The sequence below is a fragment of the Petromyzon marinus genome, chromosome 26 (assembly GCF_048934315.1).
Source record: "Petromyzon marinus isolate PM22_M1 ecotype Great Lakes invasive population chromosome 26, UKy_Petmar_22M1.pri1.0, whole genome shotgun sequence".
NCBI classification, from domain to species: Eukaryota; Metazoa; Chordata; class Hyperoartia; order Petromyzontiformes; family Petromyzontidae; genus Petromyzon; species Petromyzon marinus.
The window spans coordinates 4,408,871-4,429,065 of NC_133692.1; the positions used below are offsets into that span (position 1 = coordinate 4,408,871).

Consider the following 20,195-nt stretch of genomic DNA (forward strand, 5'->3'; position numbering starts at 1 on the left):
CAGTTATCTATGTCCGTCTCACTTGCTGGTAAAGCCGGTCAACTTTCTGCTCATTTATTTTGATGACGACTTAAGGAAAGACGGCCACAGTGCAATGTTTCGGGAACTGCCGATGTTTTTTTTTGCATCACGTTCTTGACACGTTTCTGCCTGCATTGTTGCTCTGAAAGACATTGTCAAAGACCAACGAGAGACTTGTTTTCAAATTATCTACGCACAGTGAACTCGTGTGGAGTTGAATTCATCAGAAAATTGAATGCGATGCGATTGATGATTTCTTTGACCACGTGGTGCCCCCTTGCTCCCCCCGCCCCCCGCGCCCACCGGTGCCTCGCCCCCTCCCCGTGCAGCTCGGAGCGGGACGCAGCCGCGGCGCACGTTCACACGGTGCTGCTGCCTCTGCTCGCCGCCGCTGCGGAGGCCGGCTCGACGGCGACCGAGGGGGCCACCGCTCCCCCCTCTGCCCCCCCCTCCGCCGGCGCCGTCGGCGTGGCCACCTGGGCGCTGCGGCACATGGGCACGCGGGCCGGCGCCGTGGGGCTGCTGTGCCACGCGACGCACCTCCTCAGTCAGCTGGCCGGAGAGGTTTTTTACTTTCACTTTCATCACGCAGCGCACCGCATCCAGTTCACATCTCTGACGCGTGGCTACTGCAAGGCCACGTGCCGCCCGCCCGCACCACCGCCACACCACATCAGGCGTGCCGTGTTGTCTTGGCCGTGCTTCTTTGTCGTGCCGCGGGTTGGGGAAAGTTCTTGCCGTAAGATCCTTGGCATAGGGGCATCGAAGGATGGGTTCTGCAGAGGAGTTTTACTGCACTGCCCCCTACTGCGCACCATGCAACAGTGCTGCCCTCGCGGGAACGCCTGCACCCAACGCAGTCGGCGTTACGACTCCATCCCAATCTACGTGTCTGGACGTCCGCCGGGGGAGATGCACCGGCGAGACTGACTCGTGTGTGCAGGTGCTAGGTGAATCGCTGTGTCACGTGTCAGGCCTCGGCTTGTGGAGGCAGTCTTCATCCAGCAGTGGAATCATTGCAGCTGATGATGTTGAAATGAATGGGCCTTCCTCGCCATTGTTTCATCTGCCCCTCTGCCGTTACTCTTGACCCCACTGGACATCAACGCTTCTAACCAATGACTTGTTCTGCGCAAGTCCAACTTGTGTTTACGGTCAAAACGACGACGACGATGATGATGATGTCGCTCACCTTGAATTTTTCTCCCCGTCTAGCAGCGTAATTCCCACCGGCTTCACCGATGTAAAATGTTAATTCGCCTGTCGTTTCTTTGGCCACGAAACGCATTCTTTGCCTGCTTATTTATTAATTATTTGATCATGGTGTAATTGCGCGCGTGTCACACGCTGTTCTCTGGGTGGTTCTGTTTCGCGCGTCGCACGTCGCGGAACAAAAGATGCCGCGGTCGTGGCAGTCGGTGCGGTGATGCATAATTGAAAGAGCGATGGGGAACAGCCACTTACAAACACGTGGCATGCATGTATGCATGAGTCACATTAAAACACGCGAACATAAAACGCGCGGGCTGGCGCGGGTGCAGCGAACGGAGGCTCAACAAAAAATCTTGCGAAGTGGGGACGCGTCTTTAGTCTATATTTATGATTTATTTGTATGTACCTGCGACATTGCTCTCGGTGCAGGAGGCTCAGAAATTAAAGGACCCGTGTTTCCGTAAATCCTACCCAAACGTCTCCGGTTTGAGCCCGGACAGTCCTCGTGGATTAAAAAAGTCTCTCTCTTCTGGTGTCACACTGCGGTCGAAAATGTTCCGATCGCTGCTGATGATCTGGACAAAGGACGGAGCTTCTGAATAGTGGGTGGGGCTACCTGAGCAGCGGGTGGATCTACCAGATTAGTGGGAGGGGCTACCTTAGTAGTGGGTGGAGCTACCGAGTCGTAGCCAATCCAGCTCCGGTGTGGCTTGGAAGGCATCTTGTTGTTTTTCCACTGCACATGAAATGAACGAGTCGGGTAGCATGCAGATGATGCATTTGACAAAAACGATAACTCCTGCCCCATGGCCTTGCTTGGCTCCAAGCCAGATGCAGTGGTCTTGTGAGGCCAGCGTGTATCACGGCTCGGCAAACAGCCAGTGGGAAACCACCTGTACCAGGTGGGCCCCGTGCCGGCTCTGCTTGGATGTTCCAGTTGGAGAAGAGGCACACCAAAACCTTGCCCATCGCGGATTTGACCATTCGCGCCAATTTTTTTGAGATACAGTTCGCCGATTGCGCCCTTGATGCCCGTCGCAGGTCCCAGTTCACGTGTTCCCCATCATACAGCGAGGTGGTGAGGTTCAACCGAACGATTATTCGTACTGTAGCGTACAATACTGTACATGCATACATTTGGGGCGCCACTGTGGTGAGATGTTAACTACCTCGTCTGGTATACAGGAGGTCGTGGGTTCAGTCCCGACCCTGACGCTTGCTGTATATTTGGAGTTTGCATGTTCTCCCAGGTCGTCCGGTTTTTCCCTTCACGTTTAGAAGCAAGCGCTTAGATTATGTGACTGCTATACATTTCCACATAAGTCACTTCGTTGAGCTATCTTTGACCAGCTATAACGCTCGGCGTGCCTTAGAAAACATTTTACATTAAAATATACTTCCTGATTCACGTTTGGGTTCATGTAGAGTCTGTTCTGGATGACCACAGTGGCACACTGCTGGAGAGTTTAAAATTTTCCATTTGTGCATCAGGCACCCGCGTCTGCCACGGTTTGTGCAGTGGATGCGATTAAGGTTGGACCACGAGCTTCACGGAAGATCAAAACCAGGGATCTTCTGCATTGGGTCTTTCGCAGGACGCTTGTTTGCGAGCGCTTATGAACTCCATTTAGCTCTCCCAAGATTAATCGGGGTTGAATTCGCATTGTTTTAAGGTTAAGCGCATGGGTCCAAAAGGGCTTGGCGTGACTTCAAGTGATGACGTGGGACGATATTGAGGTCCTGATGAAAGGGAAGGGGACCTTGATGAGCCTGGCCTAATTGCGCTGTTGTTTTTCGACCCCACGCACCCCCTCGCCGCCTCCCCTTCCGCCGTGCAGGAGCGGCCACTCGGACGTGCGGAGGCCACGGCGGCCACCGAGGGGGTGTGCCGCGTGGTCGCCCTCAGCCTCGGCCTAGACGTCCCACAATCCCCCACAGGAGGGCGGCTGGCGCTGTTTCTGATTGGCTGCTCGCGAGTGCAGAGGGTGGGGCTTGACTGCTTGGCTGCCCTGGCCGCACCAACGGAAGGTAATGAACACGATGCTTGTATACACAACGAAATTCGTCTATGCGATAACCCTGGTATACACAACGGCACTGATGCATACGACACTTGTATACACAACAATACTCGCATACAACAAACATACACAACGATTATTCGTATACACATTGACACGTGTATACATAATGGGAATTGTATACACAGCACTGATACACAATTTTACTAATACACAACATTACTCGTAAACACGACATATATATACACAACACTCAATGATATTTGCATACACAACACACGCAAACACAACACTCATGCACGACTTCACTCATGTATGCAACAGCACTTGTATACACAGTTAACATCTTATGGAAATAAGATGTTCCGCCATGTCACCGAGACAAAACAGGATTCATGCTATGATAATTTGAGGATGAAGGCCTTCCCACACTCCCTTGGTCAAGGGAGTTGTTTGACCATACTTCACCACTCTGGTCAGTGCGGATGGGGTTGGGGTAGAGGGTGTCCCCAAACTAATTTGGTTTGGTTCTCACCGTGGCTGATAATCGAGCTCGGGTCCACAGTCTCGGAGTGGCCGCGCTAACTACTGCACCACCGCTCCCCGCGCGCACACACCCACGTAGCCATCTTAGGAAGCCACTGGAGCCATGCACGTTTAAATCTAGATTGAAAACTAATTTCTTGAGAGCTTGTTATTGTGCTTTAGTTTGTCCTTTTCCCCACACCTCCGATTGGTACGGTTGGCTACGCACAGTGCGAAATAAGTTGCATGTACGTGTGGATAGGTTCTGTAATCATCACGATAACTTTCACACACTCGCACAAAAAATAAAAGCAAAGATCTCCCGTATCGCCTCAGCAGACTGTAGGGGCAAGTGCTGTTAGCGAGCACCTATGAAGGCCGGCACGGCACACAAGGGGGTGGGTGGCCAGCAACCACACCCGACCGCCTTTGTCTCCCCAGTGGCGATGTTAAACACCGCACCAGGTACTCATTTTGAGGCTGAGTCAACCTAGGGGATAATCGTCACTTGTGTTGGCCGTGAGCGGGAATCGAACTTGGGTCGCCGGCTTTGTAGCGCAGCGTGCTAACTCGCACAACGCACGCACATACACGTGCAACTTGTGTCGTGAATCGCAGCGGTAATGAATAATTATAGAGCCTTCATGCCCCTTAATTTTTTAGCGCCTCAGAGAACTAACGCGGCACAGCGAGACGATTACAGAGCGCCTTGCGCTGCGCAAATAAAAAAAATAATAATAGTAATAATTAACAAACAAAAAAACATGCAATAATTACGAAATCCCGTCTGGCGCTATGTCTCGAGGAATCGACCGACCTCGTTTTGTGCCGACGCAGCGCTGCGGCGTCGGTGTCGGCGGCGCCCACGACTGCCGCAGCTCGTCGCTGCCACCCCACCACCACTTTCAAACGCGGCCAAGTTTGAGGACACCAGATGACCTCATGAATAATAAAATAGTGCCGTTAATATTTAAACAAAGTTTTTGTGGACCCGACAACCGTCTTTGAAGTTTTAATAAAAAAAAAAAAATCTTAATGGGATCCCACATTATTCCCGCGCTGGGTTGCCACTCAAAATGATCGTCCTTCACGCGCCCACTCGCCCGCCCCGCTAGCTCCCGCTCCTCCAAACTTGATTATTCGCATTTCTCGCAATTCCTTCCGTTGTCTTGCAAGACGCGCGACGCCCGCCTCTGTGAAATGTGCGATGATGGGGGGAGCCGCGGAGCGTTTCCCGTCACGGCGCCCGTGCTGTCGCGTTCGTTCGCCGGTTTCTCGGCCCGTTAGCCGGCGCGGCCTCGCAACCCGGATGACTAGTCGAAGTCCAACTCTCGCCACGAATGGAAATCGTGGCCGAACGTCCCAATGTAGCAGCGCACTCTTGCAAAGAGAGTCTTGAGACTCGGCGAGGGTTTACTAAGGAATAGTGAAATTGGCATTATGGGCGTGTGCACAGCCCTCTTGTCAATACAAGCTGTGTGGGCCGTTGGGGGTTGTTTACCATACGTCACCACGCTGGTCGGTGCTGGTTAGTGAAGGTAGGGAGCAAAGACATGCGAGCGTGGAACAGTACAACAGTTGATTTTGCAGCACCGCCTTCTATTTCCCACAAGTATTCCCGAAGTACCTTATAACTCCTGATTATGCATGATGGTGGCTTATGCAAGTACTCAGAATCTGACGACATTGGGCTGAATTCTGAGAAGCTGTGATCTATAATTCTGAGAAGCTCTGATCTAGAATCCTGAAAAACTTTGATCTTGAATTCTGAGACGTTCTGATCTAAAATAGCAAGAAGCTCTGATCTAGAATTGAGAGAAGCTCTGATCTAGAATTGAGAGAAGCTCTGATCTAGAATTGCGTGAAGTTCTGATCTAAAATTGAGTGAAGCTCTGATCTAGAATTGCGTGAAGCTCTGATCTAGAATTGCGTGAAGCTCTGATCTAGAATTGCGTGAAGCTCTGATCTAGAATTGAGTGAAGCTCTGATCTAGAATTGCGTGAAGTTCTGATCTAAAATTGAGTGAAGCTCTGATCTAGAATTGCGTGAAGCTCTGATCTAGAATTGAGTGAAGCTCTGATCTAGAATTGCGTGAAGCTCTGATCTAGAATTACGTGAAGCTCTGATCTAGAATTGCGTGAAGCTCTAATCTAGAATTGCGTGAAGCTCTGATCTAGAATTAAGTGAAGCTCTGATCTAGAATTGCGTGAAGTTCTGATCTAAAATTGAGTGAAGCTCTGATCTAGAATTGCGTGAAGCTCTGATCTAGAATTGAGTGAAGCTCTGATCTAGAATTGCGTGAAGCTCTGATCTAGAATTACGTGAAGCTCTGATCTAGAATTGCGTGAAGCTCTGATCTAGAATTGCGTGAAGCTCTGATCTAGAATTGAGTGAAGCTCTGATCTAGAATTGCGTGAAGCTCTGATCTAGAATTGCGTGAAGCTCTGATGTAGAATTGAGTGAAGCTCTGATCTAGAATTGCGTGAAGCTCTGATCTAGAATTGAGTGAAGCTCTGATCTAGAATTGCGTGAAGCTCTGATCTAGAATTGCGTGAAGTTCTGATCTAAAATTGAGTGAAGCTCTGATCTAGAATTGCGTGAAGCTCTGATCTAGAATTGCGTGAAGCTCTGATCTAGAATTGCGTGAAGCTCTGATCTAGAATTGAGTGAAGCTCTGATCTAGAATTGCGTGAAGTTCTGATCTAAAATTGAGTGAAGCTCTGATCTAGAATTGCGTGAAGCTCTGATCTAGAATTGAGTGAAGCTCTGATCTAGAATTGCGTGAAGCTCTGATCTAGAATTACGTGAAGCTCTGATCTAGAATTGCGTGAAGCTCTAATCTAGAATTGCGTGAAGCTCTGATCTAGAATTAAGTGAAGCTCTGATCTAGAATTGCGTGAAGTTCTGATCTAAAATTGAGTGAAGCTCTGATCTAGAATTGCGTGAAGCTCTGATCTAGAATTGAGTGAAGCTCTGATCTAGAATTGCGTGAAGCTCTGATCTAGAATTACGTTAAGCTCTGATCTAGAATTGCGTGAAGCTCTGATCTAGAATTGCGTGAAGCTCTGATCTAGAATTGAGTGAAGCTCTGATCTAGAATTGCGTGAAGCTCTGATCTAGAATTGCGTGAAGCTCTGATGTAGAATTGAGTGAAGCTCTGATCTAGAATTGCGTGAAGCTCTGATCTAGAATTGAGTGAAGCTCTGATCTAGAATTGCGTGAAGCTCTGATCTAGAATTTCCAGAAGCTTTGATCTAGAATTTGAGAGAAGTTCTGATCTAGAATTGCGTGAAGCTCTTACAGTGAGGGAAAAAAGTATTTGATCCCCTGCTGATTTTGTGCGTTTGCCCACTGACAAAGAAATGCTCAGTCTATAATTTGAATGGTAGGTTTATTTGAACAGTGAGAGACAGAATAACAACAAAAAAATCCAGAAAAACGCATGTCAGAAATGTTATAAATTGATTTCATTTTAATGAGGGAAATAAGTATTTGACCCCCTCTCAATCAGAAAGTTTTTTGGCTCCCAGGTGTCTTTTATACAGGTAACGAGCTGAGATTAGAAGCACCCTCTTAAAGGAAGTGCTCCTAATCTCAGCTTGTTACCTGTATAAAATACACCAGTCCACAGAAGCAATCAATCAGATTCCGAACTCTCCACCATGGCCAAGACCAAAGAGCTCTCCAAAGATGTCAGGGACAAGATTGTAGACCTACACAAGGTTGGAATGGTGGAATGGGCTACAAGACCATTGCCAAGCAGCTTGGTGAGAAGGTGACAACAGTTCGTGCGATTATTCGCAAATGGAAGAAACACAAAAGAACTGTCAATCTCCCTCGGCCTGGGGCTCCATGCAAGATCTCACCTCGTGGAGTTGCAATGATTATGTGAAGGACTGAAATCCTGCAGCGCCCGCAAGGTCCCCCTGCTCAAGAAAGCACATATACATGCCCGTCTGAAGTTTGCCAATGAACATCTGAATGATTCAGAGGACAACTGGGTGAAAGGGTTGTGGTCAGATGAGACCAAAATGGAGCTCTTTGGCATCAACTCAACTCGCCGTGTTTGAAGGAGGAGGAATGCTGCCTATGACCCTAAGAACACCATCCCCACTGTCAAACATGGAGGTGGAAATATTATGCTTTGGGGGTGTTTTTCTGCTAAGGGGACAGGACAACTTCACCGCATCAAAGGGACGATGGACGGGGCCATGTACCGTCAAATCTTGGGTGAGAACCTCCTTCCCTCAGCCAGGGCATTGAAAATGGGTCGTGGATGGGTATTCCAGCATGATAATAACCCAAAACAAACGGCCAAGGCAACAAAGGAGTGGCTCAAGAAGAAGCACATTAAGGTCCTGGAGTGGCCTAGCCAGTCTCCAGACCTTAATCCCATAGAAAATCTGTGGTGGGAGCTGAAGGTTCGAGTTGCCAAACGTCAGCCTCGAAACCTTAATGACTTGGAAAAGATTTGCAAAGAGGAGTGGGACAAAATCCCTCCTGAGATGTGTGCAAACGTGGTGGCCAACTAGAAGAAACGTCTGACCTCTGTGATTGCCAACAAGGGTTTGCCACCAAGTACTAAGTCATGGTTTGCAGAGGGGTCAAATACTTATTTCCTTCATTAAAATGCAAATTAATTTATAACATTTTTGACATGCGTTTTTCTGGATTTTGTTGTTGTTATTCTGTCTCTCACTGTTCAAATAAACCTACCATTAAAATTATAGACTGATCATTTCTTTGTCAGTGGGCAAACGTACAAAATCAGCAGGGGATCAAATACTTTTTTTCCCTCACTGTATCTAGAATTGCGTGAAGCTCTGATCTAGAATTGCGTGAAGCTCTGATCTAGAATTGTGTGAAGCTCTCATCTAGAATTGAGAGAAGCTCTGATCTAGAATTATGTGAAGCTCTTATCTAGAATTGAGAGAAGCTCTTATCTAGAATCGAGAGAAGCTCTCATCTAGAATTGCCAGAAGCTCTGATCTAGAATTGAGAGAAACTTTAATCTAGAATTTCTGAGAAAGCTCTGATCGAGATGTTAACAGTTGAGCAGCATCACGCGCACGATGAGCGGCGTTGGCACAGGGGCGCCGGGTGACCGTTTAGCCGGGCTCCTGGGCCCGCGTGCCAAGTGATGCCATCAACCACGGGGGCCGCGTGCCACCGTGGAAATCAGCGTCGCGTTCGCTGAGAAAGCCCGAAATCTTTAGTGGCGACCGGTGTCGTTATGTGGCCAGTAAAAGTGAATGCGGGGATGATCCAATCATTTGGGAATGGCCCTCGCGTAATTCACTTTTATTTGGCCGTATAAAGGAATCGCTGCCTCTACACTTCCGCCGCCTCGGGTGGTGACCGCGGGCGAGTTGTGCCGGCCGAGTACCCGCGGCCCAAGTAGGAGGTGGGAACGCGGACGGTGGACGTAAAAAATTTAAACTGCGGTCCACGACTTTTGTTTGAAAAGGGTGAGCGACGGAGGGGGCATTTGAGGTTAATGTTGCCATCCCCCACCCCCACCACCTCTTGATTAATACCCGCTGCGTGTCGTTTATTAATTTAACCCTCTGAAGAAATCCGTTTCGCCCCTCATTTTGCCCGATTGCGCTATCGACGTCGACGTCAAGAAGCGTGGAATCCGTTCGCATTCTCTCGCTGAGCGGTGCGACCCATCGCTCACGAGAAGCGGATGCGACGTAACTACTGCTGAGATCCCTTCAAGCGATCCGACGTGACCTTAGAAGCGGTCCAGTGACGTCGCCTTCCGAGGCCGTTGTCCGATGCAGGGTGATGCACTGCTTCTTACGAGAGCGGTGGCGCAGCTGTCATAATGATTGAGCCAAACGAGCGGTGATGAATATTAATCTCCCCCCCCCCCAACCCCCTCTGCCAATTGACGCTGACATGAATCCAGCGATTCATTTCAGCCAGGTCTGTCCACGTCGGCTACCCTGAAAATATTTCCACACCCGGCACACCACATCTCCAGTAAACCTCTCGCCGATGGCTGTGGCTACTACTCATCACATGCCACCTCCCGACCTGCCACATATACTCCAGTCTACACAGCGACCTGGGGTATGTTCCGCACACAGTGAAGCCCTGTTGTAAGACTACGAGGGCATCTATGAGTCTAGGTGACGCTCTTCTATGTAAGTGTATGGGTCTCCATGAGTCTGCAATGCAGCTTGTGAGTCTCTGTGTCAATCTACGTGAAGCTCTTCTATGTAACCATATCGGACTTTGTGAGTCTACGTGAATCTCTTCAATGTGAGTGTATGGGTCTCCGCTAGTCTACATGAAGCCTGTGGGCCTCTGCAAAGGTCGATGCGTCTCTGCCTAAGTACTGGGCTTAATTGCAGCCAGGTCTGTTGGTGGGGCGGGGGCGGGGGGGGGCAGCTTGGAACACATTTCTGCACCCGGTACACCACCTCAAGTATATCTCTCACCGTGACTGCAAGTACTACTATCCGCGTGCCACCTACACTCCGACCCGCCCCCCGGCTCCTTTGTCGTCATCCCGCCCACGCCATTCGTTACTGCCGATTAGGCGACACGAATTAATTACGAGCGAGGGTGTCTCCAATTAGTGCTTGATTGCCTTGGTTATTTGAGCATTTGCCCCCAGGCAGAGGAATTTCCCCCCCCCCCCGCCCCCCCTGTTTGTGGTGAAAGTTTTTGTTGAAAAATCAGTCGCACTATTGTCTTGGGGGAGACTCCAGAGAGAGAGCGAGAGAGAGCGAAGTGAGAAAAGTGTGAGAGGAGAGACGGGGAGAGATTAAATACAAATAAAAAACACGAATAAGCCATCGTGATGCACGTGTTCGCTAACCCCCAGGGGGCTAGGAGAACCTCGGCGTTGCGCAAGAGATGCGTTTTTTTTCTCTCCCCCACACATCCCATCAGCCGCACGGCCTTCTGGGTGTGAATGCATAATTTCAGCGGCCGTTGGTAAAACACGAGAAAGAACCGGACCGGTTTCGACATTTCAGTGTCTCACCAGCAGCAGAGGCAGGCTTGCTTGAACTGCCAACGTGTTTGTCGGGAAGGAACCGCCTCTCCTGTCAGATATGGCTCCAAGTTCGACGCAACACTGCAGTGGCAGACTGTCGTTGTTGTGCACGATTGTCCGTACAGTATACGCGTCTGTGCGTCCACGTGTCCGTGCGTGCATGTCGGTGCGTGCGTGCGTCACGGGCAGGCGAAGATGCCCTCGGACGTGCGGTGGTGAAGGTTCTGCTCGGGTGCCTGGGCAGCCCGGATGCCGACCCCAGCGTAAGTGCCGCTCTGACCTCGCTCCTCGCATTTGCGCCGGCGCTCACACAACAACAACAACAAAGACAAACGTCCTCTCTGTAGCCTTTAACAGACTGTTGAGGTAAGTGCCGTTCACGAGCACCTGTGAAGGCCAGAGCAGTACACGAGGGGGTGGGTGGCCAGCACCACGCCCGGCCGCCTTTGTCTCCCCAGTGGCGATGGTTACACACCGCACCCGGTACTCATTTGAGGATGGGTCGAGCTAGAACAGGTCCAGGACCAGTTTAGATAATCGTCACTGGTGTTGGCCGTGAGCGGGAATCAAACCCGGGTCGCTGGGTTCGTAGCACAGTGCGCAAACCGCTACACTACGCTCACACACACTTCCACACACATAGCCTGAACAGACCATTACCGGCAAGTTCTGTGAGTGAGCACATGCCCGTTTTGGCCTTCATAGGACGTGGTTTGGCCAGCACAGCACACGAGGGGGTTTGTGGCCAGCACCTTGCCCGGCCACCTTTGTCTCCCCAGTGATTCTCGAACTCGGATCGACGTGTTTGTAGCGTAGCTTGCCAACCGTTACACTTCACAAACGTACATGCGCGTACGTGTCCACACAGATATCACCTTTGGACGGTGCCTGTGCGAGTTGTATTTTGACCCCAGTAGAATTCTAACCCCGGGGTGAGAATGCAATATATTATTTTAACCCCCTTCCTGTGGTAGTTTAAACGTCCTTAGCTCACCCTAGACAGTTGGCGTAATGCTTCTATTCCCCTAGCCACGGTGCTGTTGCGACTTAGCCTACTGGCCTGATAGGCTCGTATCTTCATGTTGACAGAACACAGTTTGAACGAGGTTGTTGCACCCTTTTGTATCACGTGAACATCTGTGAAAAACTATGCATTATATAGCTCATCGGATTCCTCCAGTATATATACATCTTGTGATTCTGATTCATGCCCTGCTCCGCACCGTTATGGGACAGTTCGGAACGCGGCCTAGGCGTGCATCTGCAAGGGGAACTACTGGGCAGGTGCGCAACGCTGATCCCTAGCCCTGCTCGTATTCTGACCCCGGAATACAAATTCGATGGAGTCACAAGCATGACCGATTTGTGGCACCAGGACGATCACGGCTGTGTCCGTGCGTGTGTCTCTTCCTGCGGTAGTGGGGAACGGTGGCGCAGTGGTCAGCGCACTTCACTGGGAACCTGCCGCCCCGAGTTAGATTGCCGCTCACGACCAATTACGGTGGTGGATATATGAACCTGTCCTGGGCCTCCCCAAGGTTGACTCGGCCTCAAATGAGTACCTGGTGAGGTGTGTGAACTTAAACACTGGGGAGACGAATGCGGCCGCTGGGTGTGGCGCTGGCCACCCACCCCCTCGTGTGTCATGCCGTCCTTCATAGGTGCTACTCGCTAACAGCACATGCCCCAACAGTCTGTTAAGGCTATACAGGGGATCTTTACCTCTGTCTTTTGTCTCTTTGCTGCCCGTGTGAGTAGGTCATCGCCAAGGCCTTCCGGGCCCTGCAGCGCTGGCTGGAGCCTGAGCGGGACCCAGTCTGGCTGACGAGTGACACGGAGGACGGTGAGTCCGTGTCTGTGTGCGGTGAGTCCGTGTCTGTGTGAGTCTCTGCGCTTTCAGGGGGGCTGCCTACACTGGCCCGTGCTGGCCAGCGTGGTGAAGTATAACGTACAGTCAATTAACCTGCATGGCGTGGGAAGGCTGTCATCCAGCAGCTTATTGACAAAAGGGCTGCACAAATGTTTAAGTTACACGTCGGTCATGATGGTGCCGCCCCCCCCCCCCTCCATCTGCACCACAACCACCAATACCGTCCTCACGACCACCACCATTATAACCACCACCAATTCACAACCATCACCACCATGACCACCATCACCCCCACCACCACTACCACCCTTGCGTTAGCGCTGCTTTACCAAGGCAGCCGAGACGGTTTCCGAGTCTCACCATACGGCTCCATCACCCTCCCCCTGCCACCCCCCCCTCCCCCAACTTACCCCCCGCCCTCCGCCGCACATTGCACACACACACACACATCGCGCACGTAGTAAAGCGTGCAATTAAATATCGCGACGCAAAGTTTTCAATCAGGCCCTCCCCGCGCGGGTCAATAGCCATAAGAGAGAGGCCTCCACCGAGCAAAGAAAATCAATGGCGCTATGACAGCTTTACTGCGGCGGCGAGCGCGCGGGCGCGCGGGCGGGCGGGCGGGCGAGCGACTCCCTCCATTCCTCCTCCCGTTTTATTGAGGCCACCGAGCCGAGCGAAATGGCAGCAAGGGGCGGCTCCCGGCTCGTCGGCCGCGCCGCCACCGCCGATGGGATGTTTATTACTTGACTTTTTTTAGTCGTTGCGCGGAGCGAGGTGTTTCCGCAACGCTCACACGACGAGACGAGCGAGGCGTGCGGTTGGGGTGTGGGAGGGGCGGGGGGGGGGGAAGCGGTGAGGGGGGTAGGAGGTGGTGGGGGAGGTGTATCCGCATCTCGCTGGGGGAGCGACGTCCCGCTTTAAAATTCCGCGCGTTAGATCGAGCGGCGGAAAAAGCCTCGCTCGCCGCGGCACAGCGACGCGGCCGCTCCTCGCTCGAGTTCCGTTCGCTCGTCGTCGCCGGTCAGGCGCAGGTGCAGCCCCTGCAATTTCCTACTCGCACCCATGCAGGCGGAAGGGGCCTCCCGCTGGTGGGAGCTCAAGGACGGTACTCGGTTGCTTTTCCAATCACGCTAGCCGGGCCTGTTGGAAGAGGCGGGAGTACTTGGCCGCGCTTTGCCTCACCGTACGTGACCTGCCGATCGTAGACTAACTGTGGACAGGCTGGTGGGGGGGGGTGTGAGACGGTGGTCTCTGGATTGCAAGTCCAGCGTGCGGATCCTTTCACCGCTGGTCGATCCCCTATTCATCGAACCCTGGGATGTAAATCCCACCGAGACTGCAAGCCTCCTGTGCATGGCAGGCGTGGCTCAAACGCATACCCAAGGAGATGCCCGCCGCGGGAGAGGGAGCGACTGACATTTAGCTCGCGTGCGGGTTGCGGGTGCTGGGGTGGATCTTTGCATCGCGGGACCGTGAGGGAGGCCCTCATCCGGCAGTCGATTGAGCATGGCTGATGACGACCTGGGTCGATCCTTGAGCTAATTACCATTTGTTTGGACACGAAAGGGGATTTGGTGGTTGGGCGGTTGAGATCAGGCAACCGCACCGTAACTCCAACCGCATCGACCTTTCCGACAAACACCAGTGGCCATCACCGAGAAGCGGGAACAAGAACACGTGGAGTAGTGAACATACACAGGTGACACAAGGTATCACAACTGGTCCAAGGTCTCCCCTAGGTCGACTCGGCCTTAAGCAAATACCAGGTGCGGTGCGTCAAACTGGGCAGACAGATGCGACCGGCCAGGCACCGTGCCGTCCTTCGCAGGCGTTCGCTAACAGCACTTTGCCCCGACAGCCTGTTCAGGCTGCACAGGGGATCTTTATCTTTGTGTGCGTGTGGATAACCATCGCCGCCCCCCACTCATCACCCCCCTCTCCCGACAACCGCACCGCCGCAAGACCTCTAACCCCACCCCCCCCGCGTTGCTCCCAACCCCCGTGTACCCACACCGTGCCGTACCGCCAGCTCTGGTCCGCGTGCTGGCGCTGCGCCTGGAGGACAGCCGCTGGGAGGTACGCGACTCGTCGCTCGAGTTCCTGGCGGCCGGGGTCTCGGCGAGTCCCCGCGGTGAGGCCTCCCCTCTGGCGCGCATCCGCCACCGTCTGCTCCATGCGTGGCTCATCGAGCGCAAGCATGTCAGCGTGCGAGCGAGCGAGCGGATGAGCAAGCGAGTGGGGTAGTGTACGGGTTGGTGGATAGGTGTGTGAGTGAGGGGTGTAGTAAGTGGGTGGGTGAGTGAGGGAGTGAATGAGTTGTTGGGTGAGGGAGGGAGTGAATGAGTGGGTTGGTAGGTGGGTGAGTGAGGGGTGTAGTGAATGAGTTGGTGAGTGGATGGTTGAGTGGGTGAGTGAGGGAGGCAGTGCGTTGGTGGGTGGGTAAGCAAGTGGATGAGTTGAGTGCACGAATGAGGGATGCAATTAGTGGGTGAGAGCAGGTGAGTGAAAGAGCGAGTGTGTGAGTGGATAAGTGACTGAGCAAGTGGGGGGTATCTATGGGATGAACCTAGTCTGGCACAAGCACTGTGGTGACATCGCTGGCACTTAGCGGTGAACCCGGCGACACCTCAGTTCGATTCCTGGCCACGGGCAAACATCGGTGGCGAGCAATATCCACACCGGTCTGGGGCCTCCACCTAGGTCAACATAGCCTTGAATGAGCACCCGGCGCAGCTTGCAAACAGCAGCACTGGGGAGACAAAGGCGGCCGGGCGTGGTTCTGGCCACGCACAAACCCATCGTACTGCACGTCGGCCTGAACAGGTGCTCGCTAACTGCGCTTGCCCCATCTGTCTGTACAGCTCTAGGGGTAGGGGGGGGAATCGTTGTCTCCGTGTGTGTGCGCGCCCACGCGTGTATGTGTGTGCGTGTGTACGTGTGGGGTGAGTGTGTGCGGCGTCCGCCCGTGCTCATTGGCCGATCTCTCGCATTGTCCGCACAGGAGCGGTTCAATAAATCACGCTGTTTATCACCGCGGGGCGCTAGCTGCTGCTGCTGCTGCTGACGCCGCAAACTCTCGCCAACGCCCACCAGGGTCCAGCGGTCACCAACTCACACCCCCGCCCCCCCCGTTCCCCCCCCGCCCCCACCCCACAACATATCTCCTCCGCCCTCCCCCCAAATCCCATCCCCATCCTTCCCCACGCCGCCGCCTCGCCTCTCCCCCGCAGCAGCCCCGGGGTCGGCGTTGGCGCCGTGGCTGGCGCGGCACGGGCTGCACGCCGGCGCCGCGTGGGACCGGCTGTCGGACGCGCAGGCCTACGTGCGCGCGAGCGCCGTCGCGGCGTTGGGGGCGATGGCGCTGGGCGGCGATGGCGCCGCCTGGGCCCGCGCTCTGGCCACCCTTCACCTGACGGAGGTGAACGACGCTCGCACGGCACCCCCCCCCCTCCGACCACTCCCCCCCCCCCCCCCGCACGCACGCCCCCACTCTCCTTCCTTGGTCGCCACGGCGACACGCTGCATTCATCATCCCGCTGTTATTCGCTTGTTTATTTATTTAGTTGTTGTTGGCTCGGCGGCAGGGCGAGTGGCTGCAAATCGGTAGTTCGAGGGTTCAATTCTGGTTGGGCTGGGTTGACTCGGCCCCATCGTCATCCCTCCAGGGTCGGTAAAATTATAGTTCCGCTTTGTGGGGAAGTCAACAACAGTGGTTGTCCTTGTGAAAGACTCGCCCCCGCCACAGGAATGTGGAATTCCCACCACTGGCTCGCGATTATGAACAGGGGACGAGCGCCGCCTCCTCGATGCTTATTTTTGGCAGGAATCCACCTGACGCCTTTTTGATTTGTGTGTGCACTCACTGGGTGACTGGCCCATGGTTGGCAATTCCACAGCACTTGAGAGGCAGGGTTCCCACAGACAGGGCCGTCCTAGGGGGGCGGTGGGGAGGGGGCGGTATTGCGGATACCGGGGCAAATTCCACCGTGTGGGCCCCCCCCCTCCACCGCCTTCAAAAGTAACCGGCAGTATTACATCTGACACCGTGATGCCGAAGAGCGGGCCCCCCCCCCCCGCCCCCAAAACGCGGGGCCCGGGGCGGTCGCCCCGATTCGCCTTCCACCCCTGGCCCACAGAGGGAGGAGCGTGGCTCGTGGTGGTGGTGGTGGCGGCGATGGCACCTTGAGACAGTGGAAGGCGCCTTACAAATAAATGTCAATTATTATTGGTATAAATTGAGCCTGGATAGCGGTGCTTGGATGCGTGTTTCCACCGGGAATATCCACGCGGCCGCCGTTGGCCGCTTCGGGGCTACATTGTTGGCTTGCGAGTGGTGACATTCGCCCCTCGCGACCGTCTCTGCCATCCTGTCGCTCTGCCCCGCCCGCGCCCCCGCAGGACGACGTCCTCGGCCGCTTGTGCGACGTCCTTTCCGGCGACGTCGAGTGCTTCCCGCGCCGCGCCGCCTGCCGGGTCCTCACCGCGTGCCTGCGCGCCGGCGGCTCGCTGCGGGCGCCGCTGCTGGCGCTGGCCTCCGCCCCGCCGGCGCGGACGGGCCCCGCCGGCGCCGCCCTGCGCGCCGCCGCCCGCGACCCCGACTGGGAGGTCAAGGTGAACGCGCTGGAGTTCTGGGAGGCGGCGGCCACGCTGCTGGCGCGTGAGCCGGCCGGTCCGGCGGCGGGCGGACCGGCGCCGGCGCTGGCGGTGCTGGTGGCGGCCTTGCGCGATTGCGACCGGCCGGCCGCCAGCAAGGCCTGCGCGGCGCTCATGGCGCTGGCCGACGCCGGCGTCGTGCCCCGTCGGGGGGGAGCCGGCGGCGCCGGCGGGGACGCGGAAGACGGAGGGGACGCGTCGGCCGATGCGACGGACGACCTGCGCCGGCTGGACCTGCCGGCGCTGCGCGACGAGCTGGAGAGGCGCAGCGACTACGTGCAGAGCGGCCCGGCCTCGCTGCTGCGAGACATCCTCGCCTCGAGCGACGGCGCCCTGCTCGACGGCGCCGACTGCTACTGAGCGAGGCGGCGACGACGTCGTCGGTTCGTCGCTTCTCAAATCGACGCCCGCGCTTGCGTCCTGCGCGCATCGGAAGGGATCTTGCGACGTGTTGAGAATCGTTTTTTAGCGATTTGCGTGTCGGTTTGCGTGTTTGCGTCTGTTATTCGGTGGTTCTGGTTTAGCGGCGGTGGCGCCGGGGAAAAGCGTGTGCACTTGCGTATGGCACAGCGGTTCGTGGGTTGGACTACAAACCCGGCGACTTGGGTTCGATTCCCGCTCACGGCCAACACCGGTGATGATTATCTGAATCGGTTCCAGTGCCGTGTGTAAACATCGCCACTGGTGAGACAAAGGCGGAGGGGCTTGGTGCTGGCCACCCACCCCCTCGTGTGCAGTGTCAGCCTTCATAGGTGCTCGCTAACAGCACTTTCCTCAAAGGTCTGTTAAGGCTATACGGGGGTCTTTGTCTTTGTGCCTGCCTTTGTGTGCATGTACGTGGTGCCGTCTCCCAGTTTTTCACGAATAAATTATTTTTTCAACTGCACTGTTGAGTGTGTGGTGCAACGGCTGCCATTCGCCGCTAAGTGGCGGTTACATCACAGCGCTTGTGCCAGGCTAGGTGCACTGAGTCCACACGAAGTGTCGATGGCTCGCTGGCAGGAGGTCACGGGACAGACCCAGGTGTCATGGGTTGACTGACTAAGATAACTGGCAGATGGATCACCTGTGCTCCACAATGCACTTTATCTGCCTGGCGCGCCGCTCGTTTTTGTGAACGTTGCTTGTCTTTCGTCTGTTGTTGTTGGAGGTCAACTGCCTCCAACTGGCCACTAGCGTCCTTCACGAGCCTCCTCCATAGAGGCCGATCTTAACACCGCTTAGACCAGCCTTCGGCAAGTCCACTCAGCTCCACATCATCCTGTACCGCATCAGCCCATCTCTTTTCCAGCCCGTGTCGTGCCCGTGTCGTGCCCGTTTAGCCTCATCTATCCAGCCAAAAAGAAGCTGCTTGGGCATACGGGGGCTGGGCATGCGGGCTGCATGACCCAGCGGATGCAGGCACTAACACACGCACAGGCTGCACACAACATTCACGTTCCACGGTGCAGCATGTTGCCAATCGAGACATGTTTAGCAATCATCAGGCACGAGCAGCGAGTAACGACTTGTACGCGATCGGGCAAGATCGCTCAGCGTGGAGCATGCTGTGCGCGCGGTCGAGCGAGGGAAGGGGGGCGATTGACTGTGGCTCATTGCTTGTTTACAGGCCTGAGCCAGTGGTGGAAATTTCCCATTCCTCTGGCCGGAGAAAACCCCACCAACACAATATTTCCGCGATCCACCAACCCTAGCCTGCTGGATCACAGCCGCACCGGCTTGCGCTCCTTTTAGTTGAACCACCCGCGCGAGGCTGCGTCGTGAGGCCGCGTCGTGAGGCCGCGTCGCGAGGCCGCGTCGCGAGGCCGCGTCGCGAGGCCGCGTCGCGAGGCCGCGTCGCGAGGCCGCGTCGCGAGGCCGCGTCGCGAGGCCGCGTCGCGAGGCCGCGTCGCGAGGCCGCGTCGCGAGGCCGCGTCGCGAGGCCGCGTCGCGAGGCCGCGTCGCGAGGCCGCGTCGCGAGGCCGCGTCGCGAGGAATCGCGGGCCGGAGTGGGTCCAATTCAGTGCCACAGTGGTTAGTGAGATGTTAACTACCTCGCCTGGTATGCAGGAGGTCGTTGGATGAACCCCGACCCTGACGCCTGCTGCTGTACATTTGGAGCTTACATGTTCTCCTCGCGGTCGTGTAGATTTTTCTCCGGGTTCTCCGCTTTAGCCTTCCACATTTAGAATCAACATCACGCGTTTAGAGTTCTTGGCTGCTATAATTTCCCTGTTGATAAGCCACTTTGTTGAGTCATCATTTGTGGCCAGGTCGCTTCTGAAAAGGAGCTATAGAGTAATCGCTCAGTGGGCCTTACCTGGTAAAATAAACAATTGTTGATAGTTTTATATCGTACATGGAAGAAGAGAATAACCTAGCAACCTCGGTTCGATTCTCCGGCTCTCCTATAGTAACATCAACATCAGTGGCGAGCGATATCTGAACTGGTACTCCCCCCCCCCGCACCACCGTTTTATCCAACCCGCACTTGACCAGACTGGTGAAGTATGGTGAAAACGCTAATTAACGACAAGAGCCTGGACAACAAAAAGACATTTTTCTCCCACCCCTTGACTCGTCCCCTGCCACCAATCTTCCATTTTCTTGCATCTATTGCGGACAGCACTGCCCCCCCCCCCCGTTTCTGGGGCGGGGGGGGGTCTGTGGTTAATTAAGGACATAATAGCCCTTCCTAATTGTGTTGAAGGGAGACGCCAGCTGAAGGATAGATGTGGGTGGGTGGGGGGCGATGGGGTGGTGGTGGGGGCGGGGAGGGGGTGGTGGTGGGGGGTGGTTGTGGGGGGCTGTGTTGTGGCCAGGGGCGGCGGATTGGGGGAAGCGATGGGGGGTGGGGGTGGTGGTTGCCGAGTCAGCGATCCCATGCAGAGCCCCGACA

General features: G+C 54.8%; 1 protein-coding gene across 2 annotated transcripts in view; it reads left to right on the top strand.

The window, feature by feature from the left end:
* Nucleotides 1-18,195, top strand: part of BRAT1 (BRCA1 associated ATM activator 1) — a 29,631-nt gene extending 11,436 nt beyond the window's left edge. The window contains exons 9-15 of one of the 2 annotated variants that reach the window (XM_076069884.1): nt 351-585; nt 3,072-3,261; nt 10,981-11,054; nt 12,550-12,634; nt 14,694-14,795; nt 15,895-16,082; nt 17,063-18,195. In XM_076069884.1, the coding sequence (XP_075925999.1) occupies nt 351-585; nt 3,072-3,261; nt 10,981-11,054; nt 12,550-12,634; nt 14,694-14,795; nt 15,895-16,082; nt 17,063-17,677 (1,489 nt within the window). In that variant the 3' untranslated portion in view covers nt 17,678-18,195. The remainder of the gene's footprint in view (nt 1-350; nt 586-3,071; nt 3,262-10,980; nt 11,055-12,549; nt 12,635-14,693; nt 14,796-15,894; nt 16,083-17,062) is intronic. The other variant, XM_076069885.1, reaches the window with a different exon arrangement.
* Nucleotides 18,196-20,195: the final 2,000 nt, after the last annotated feature.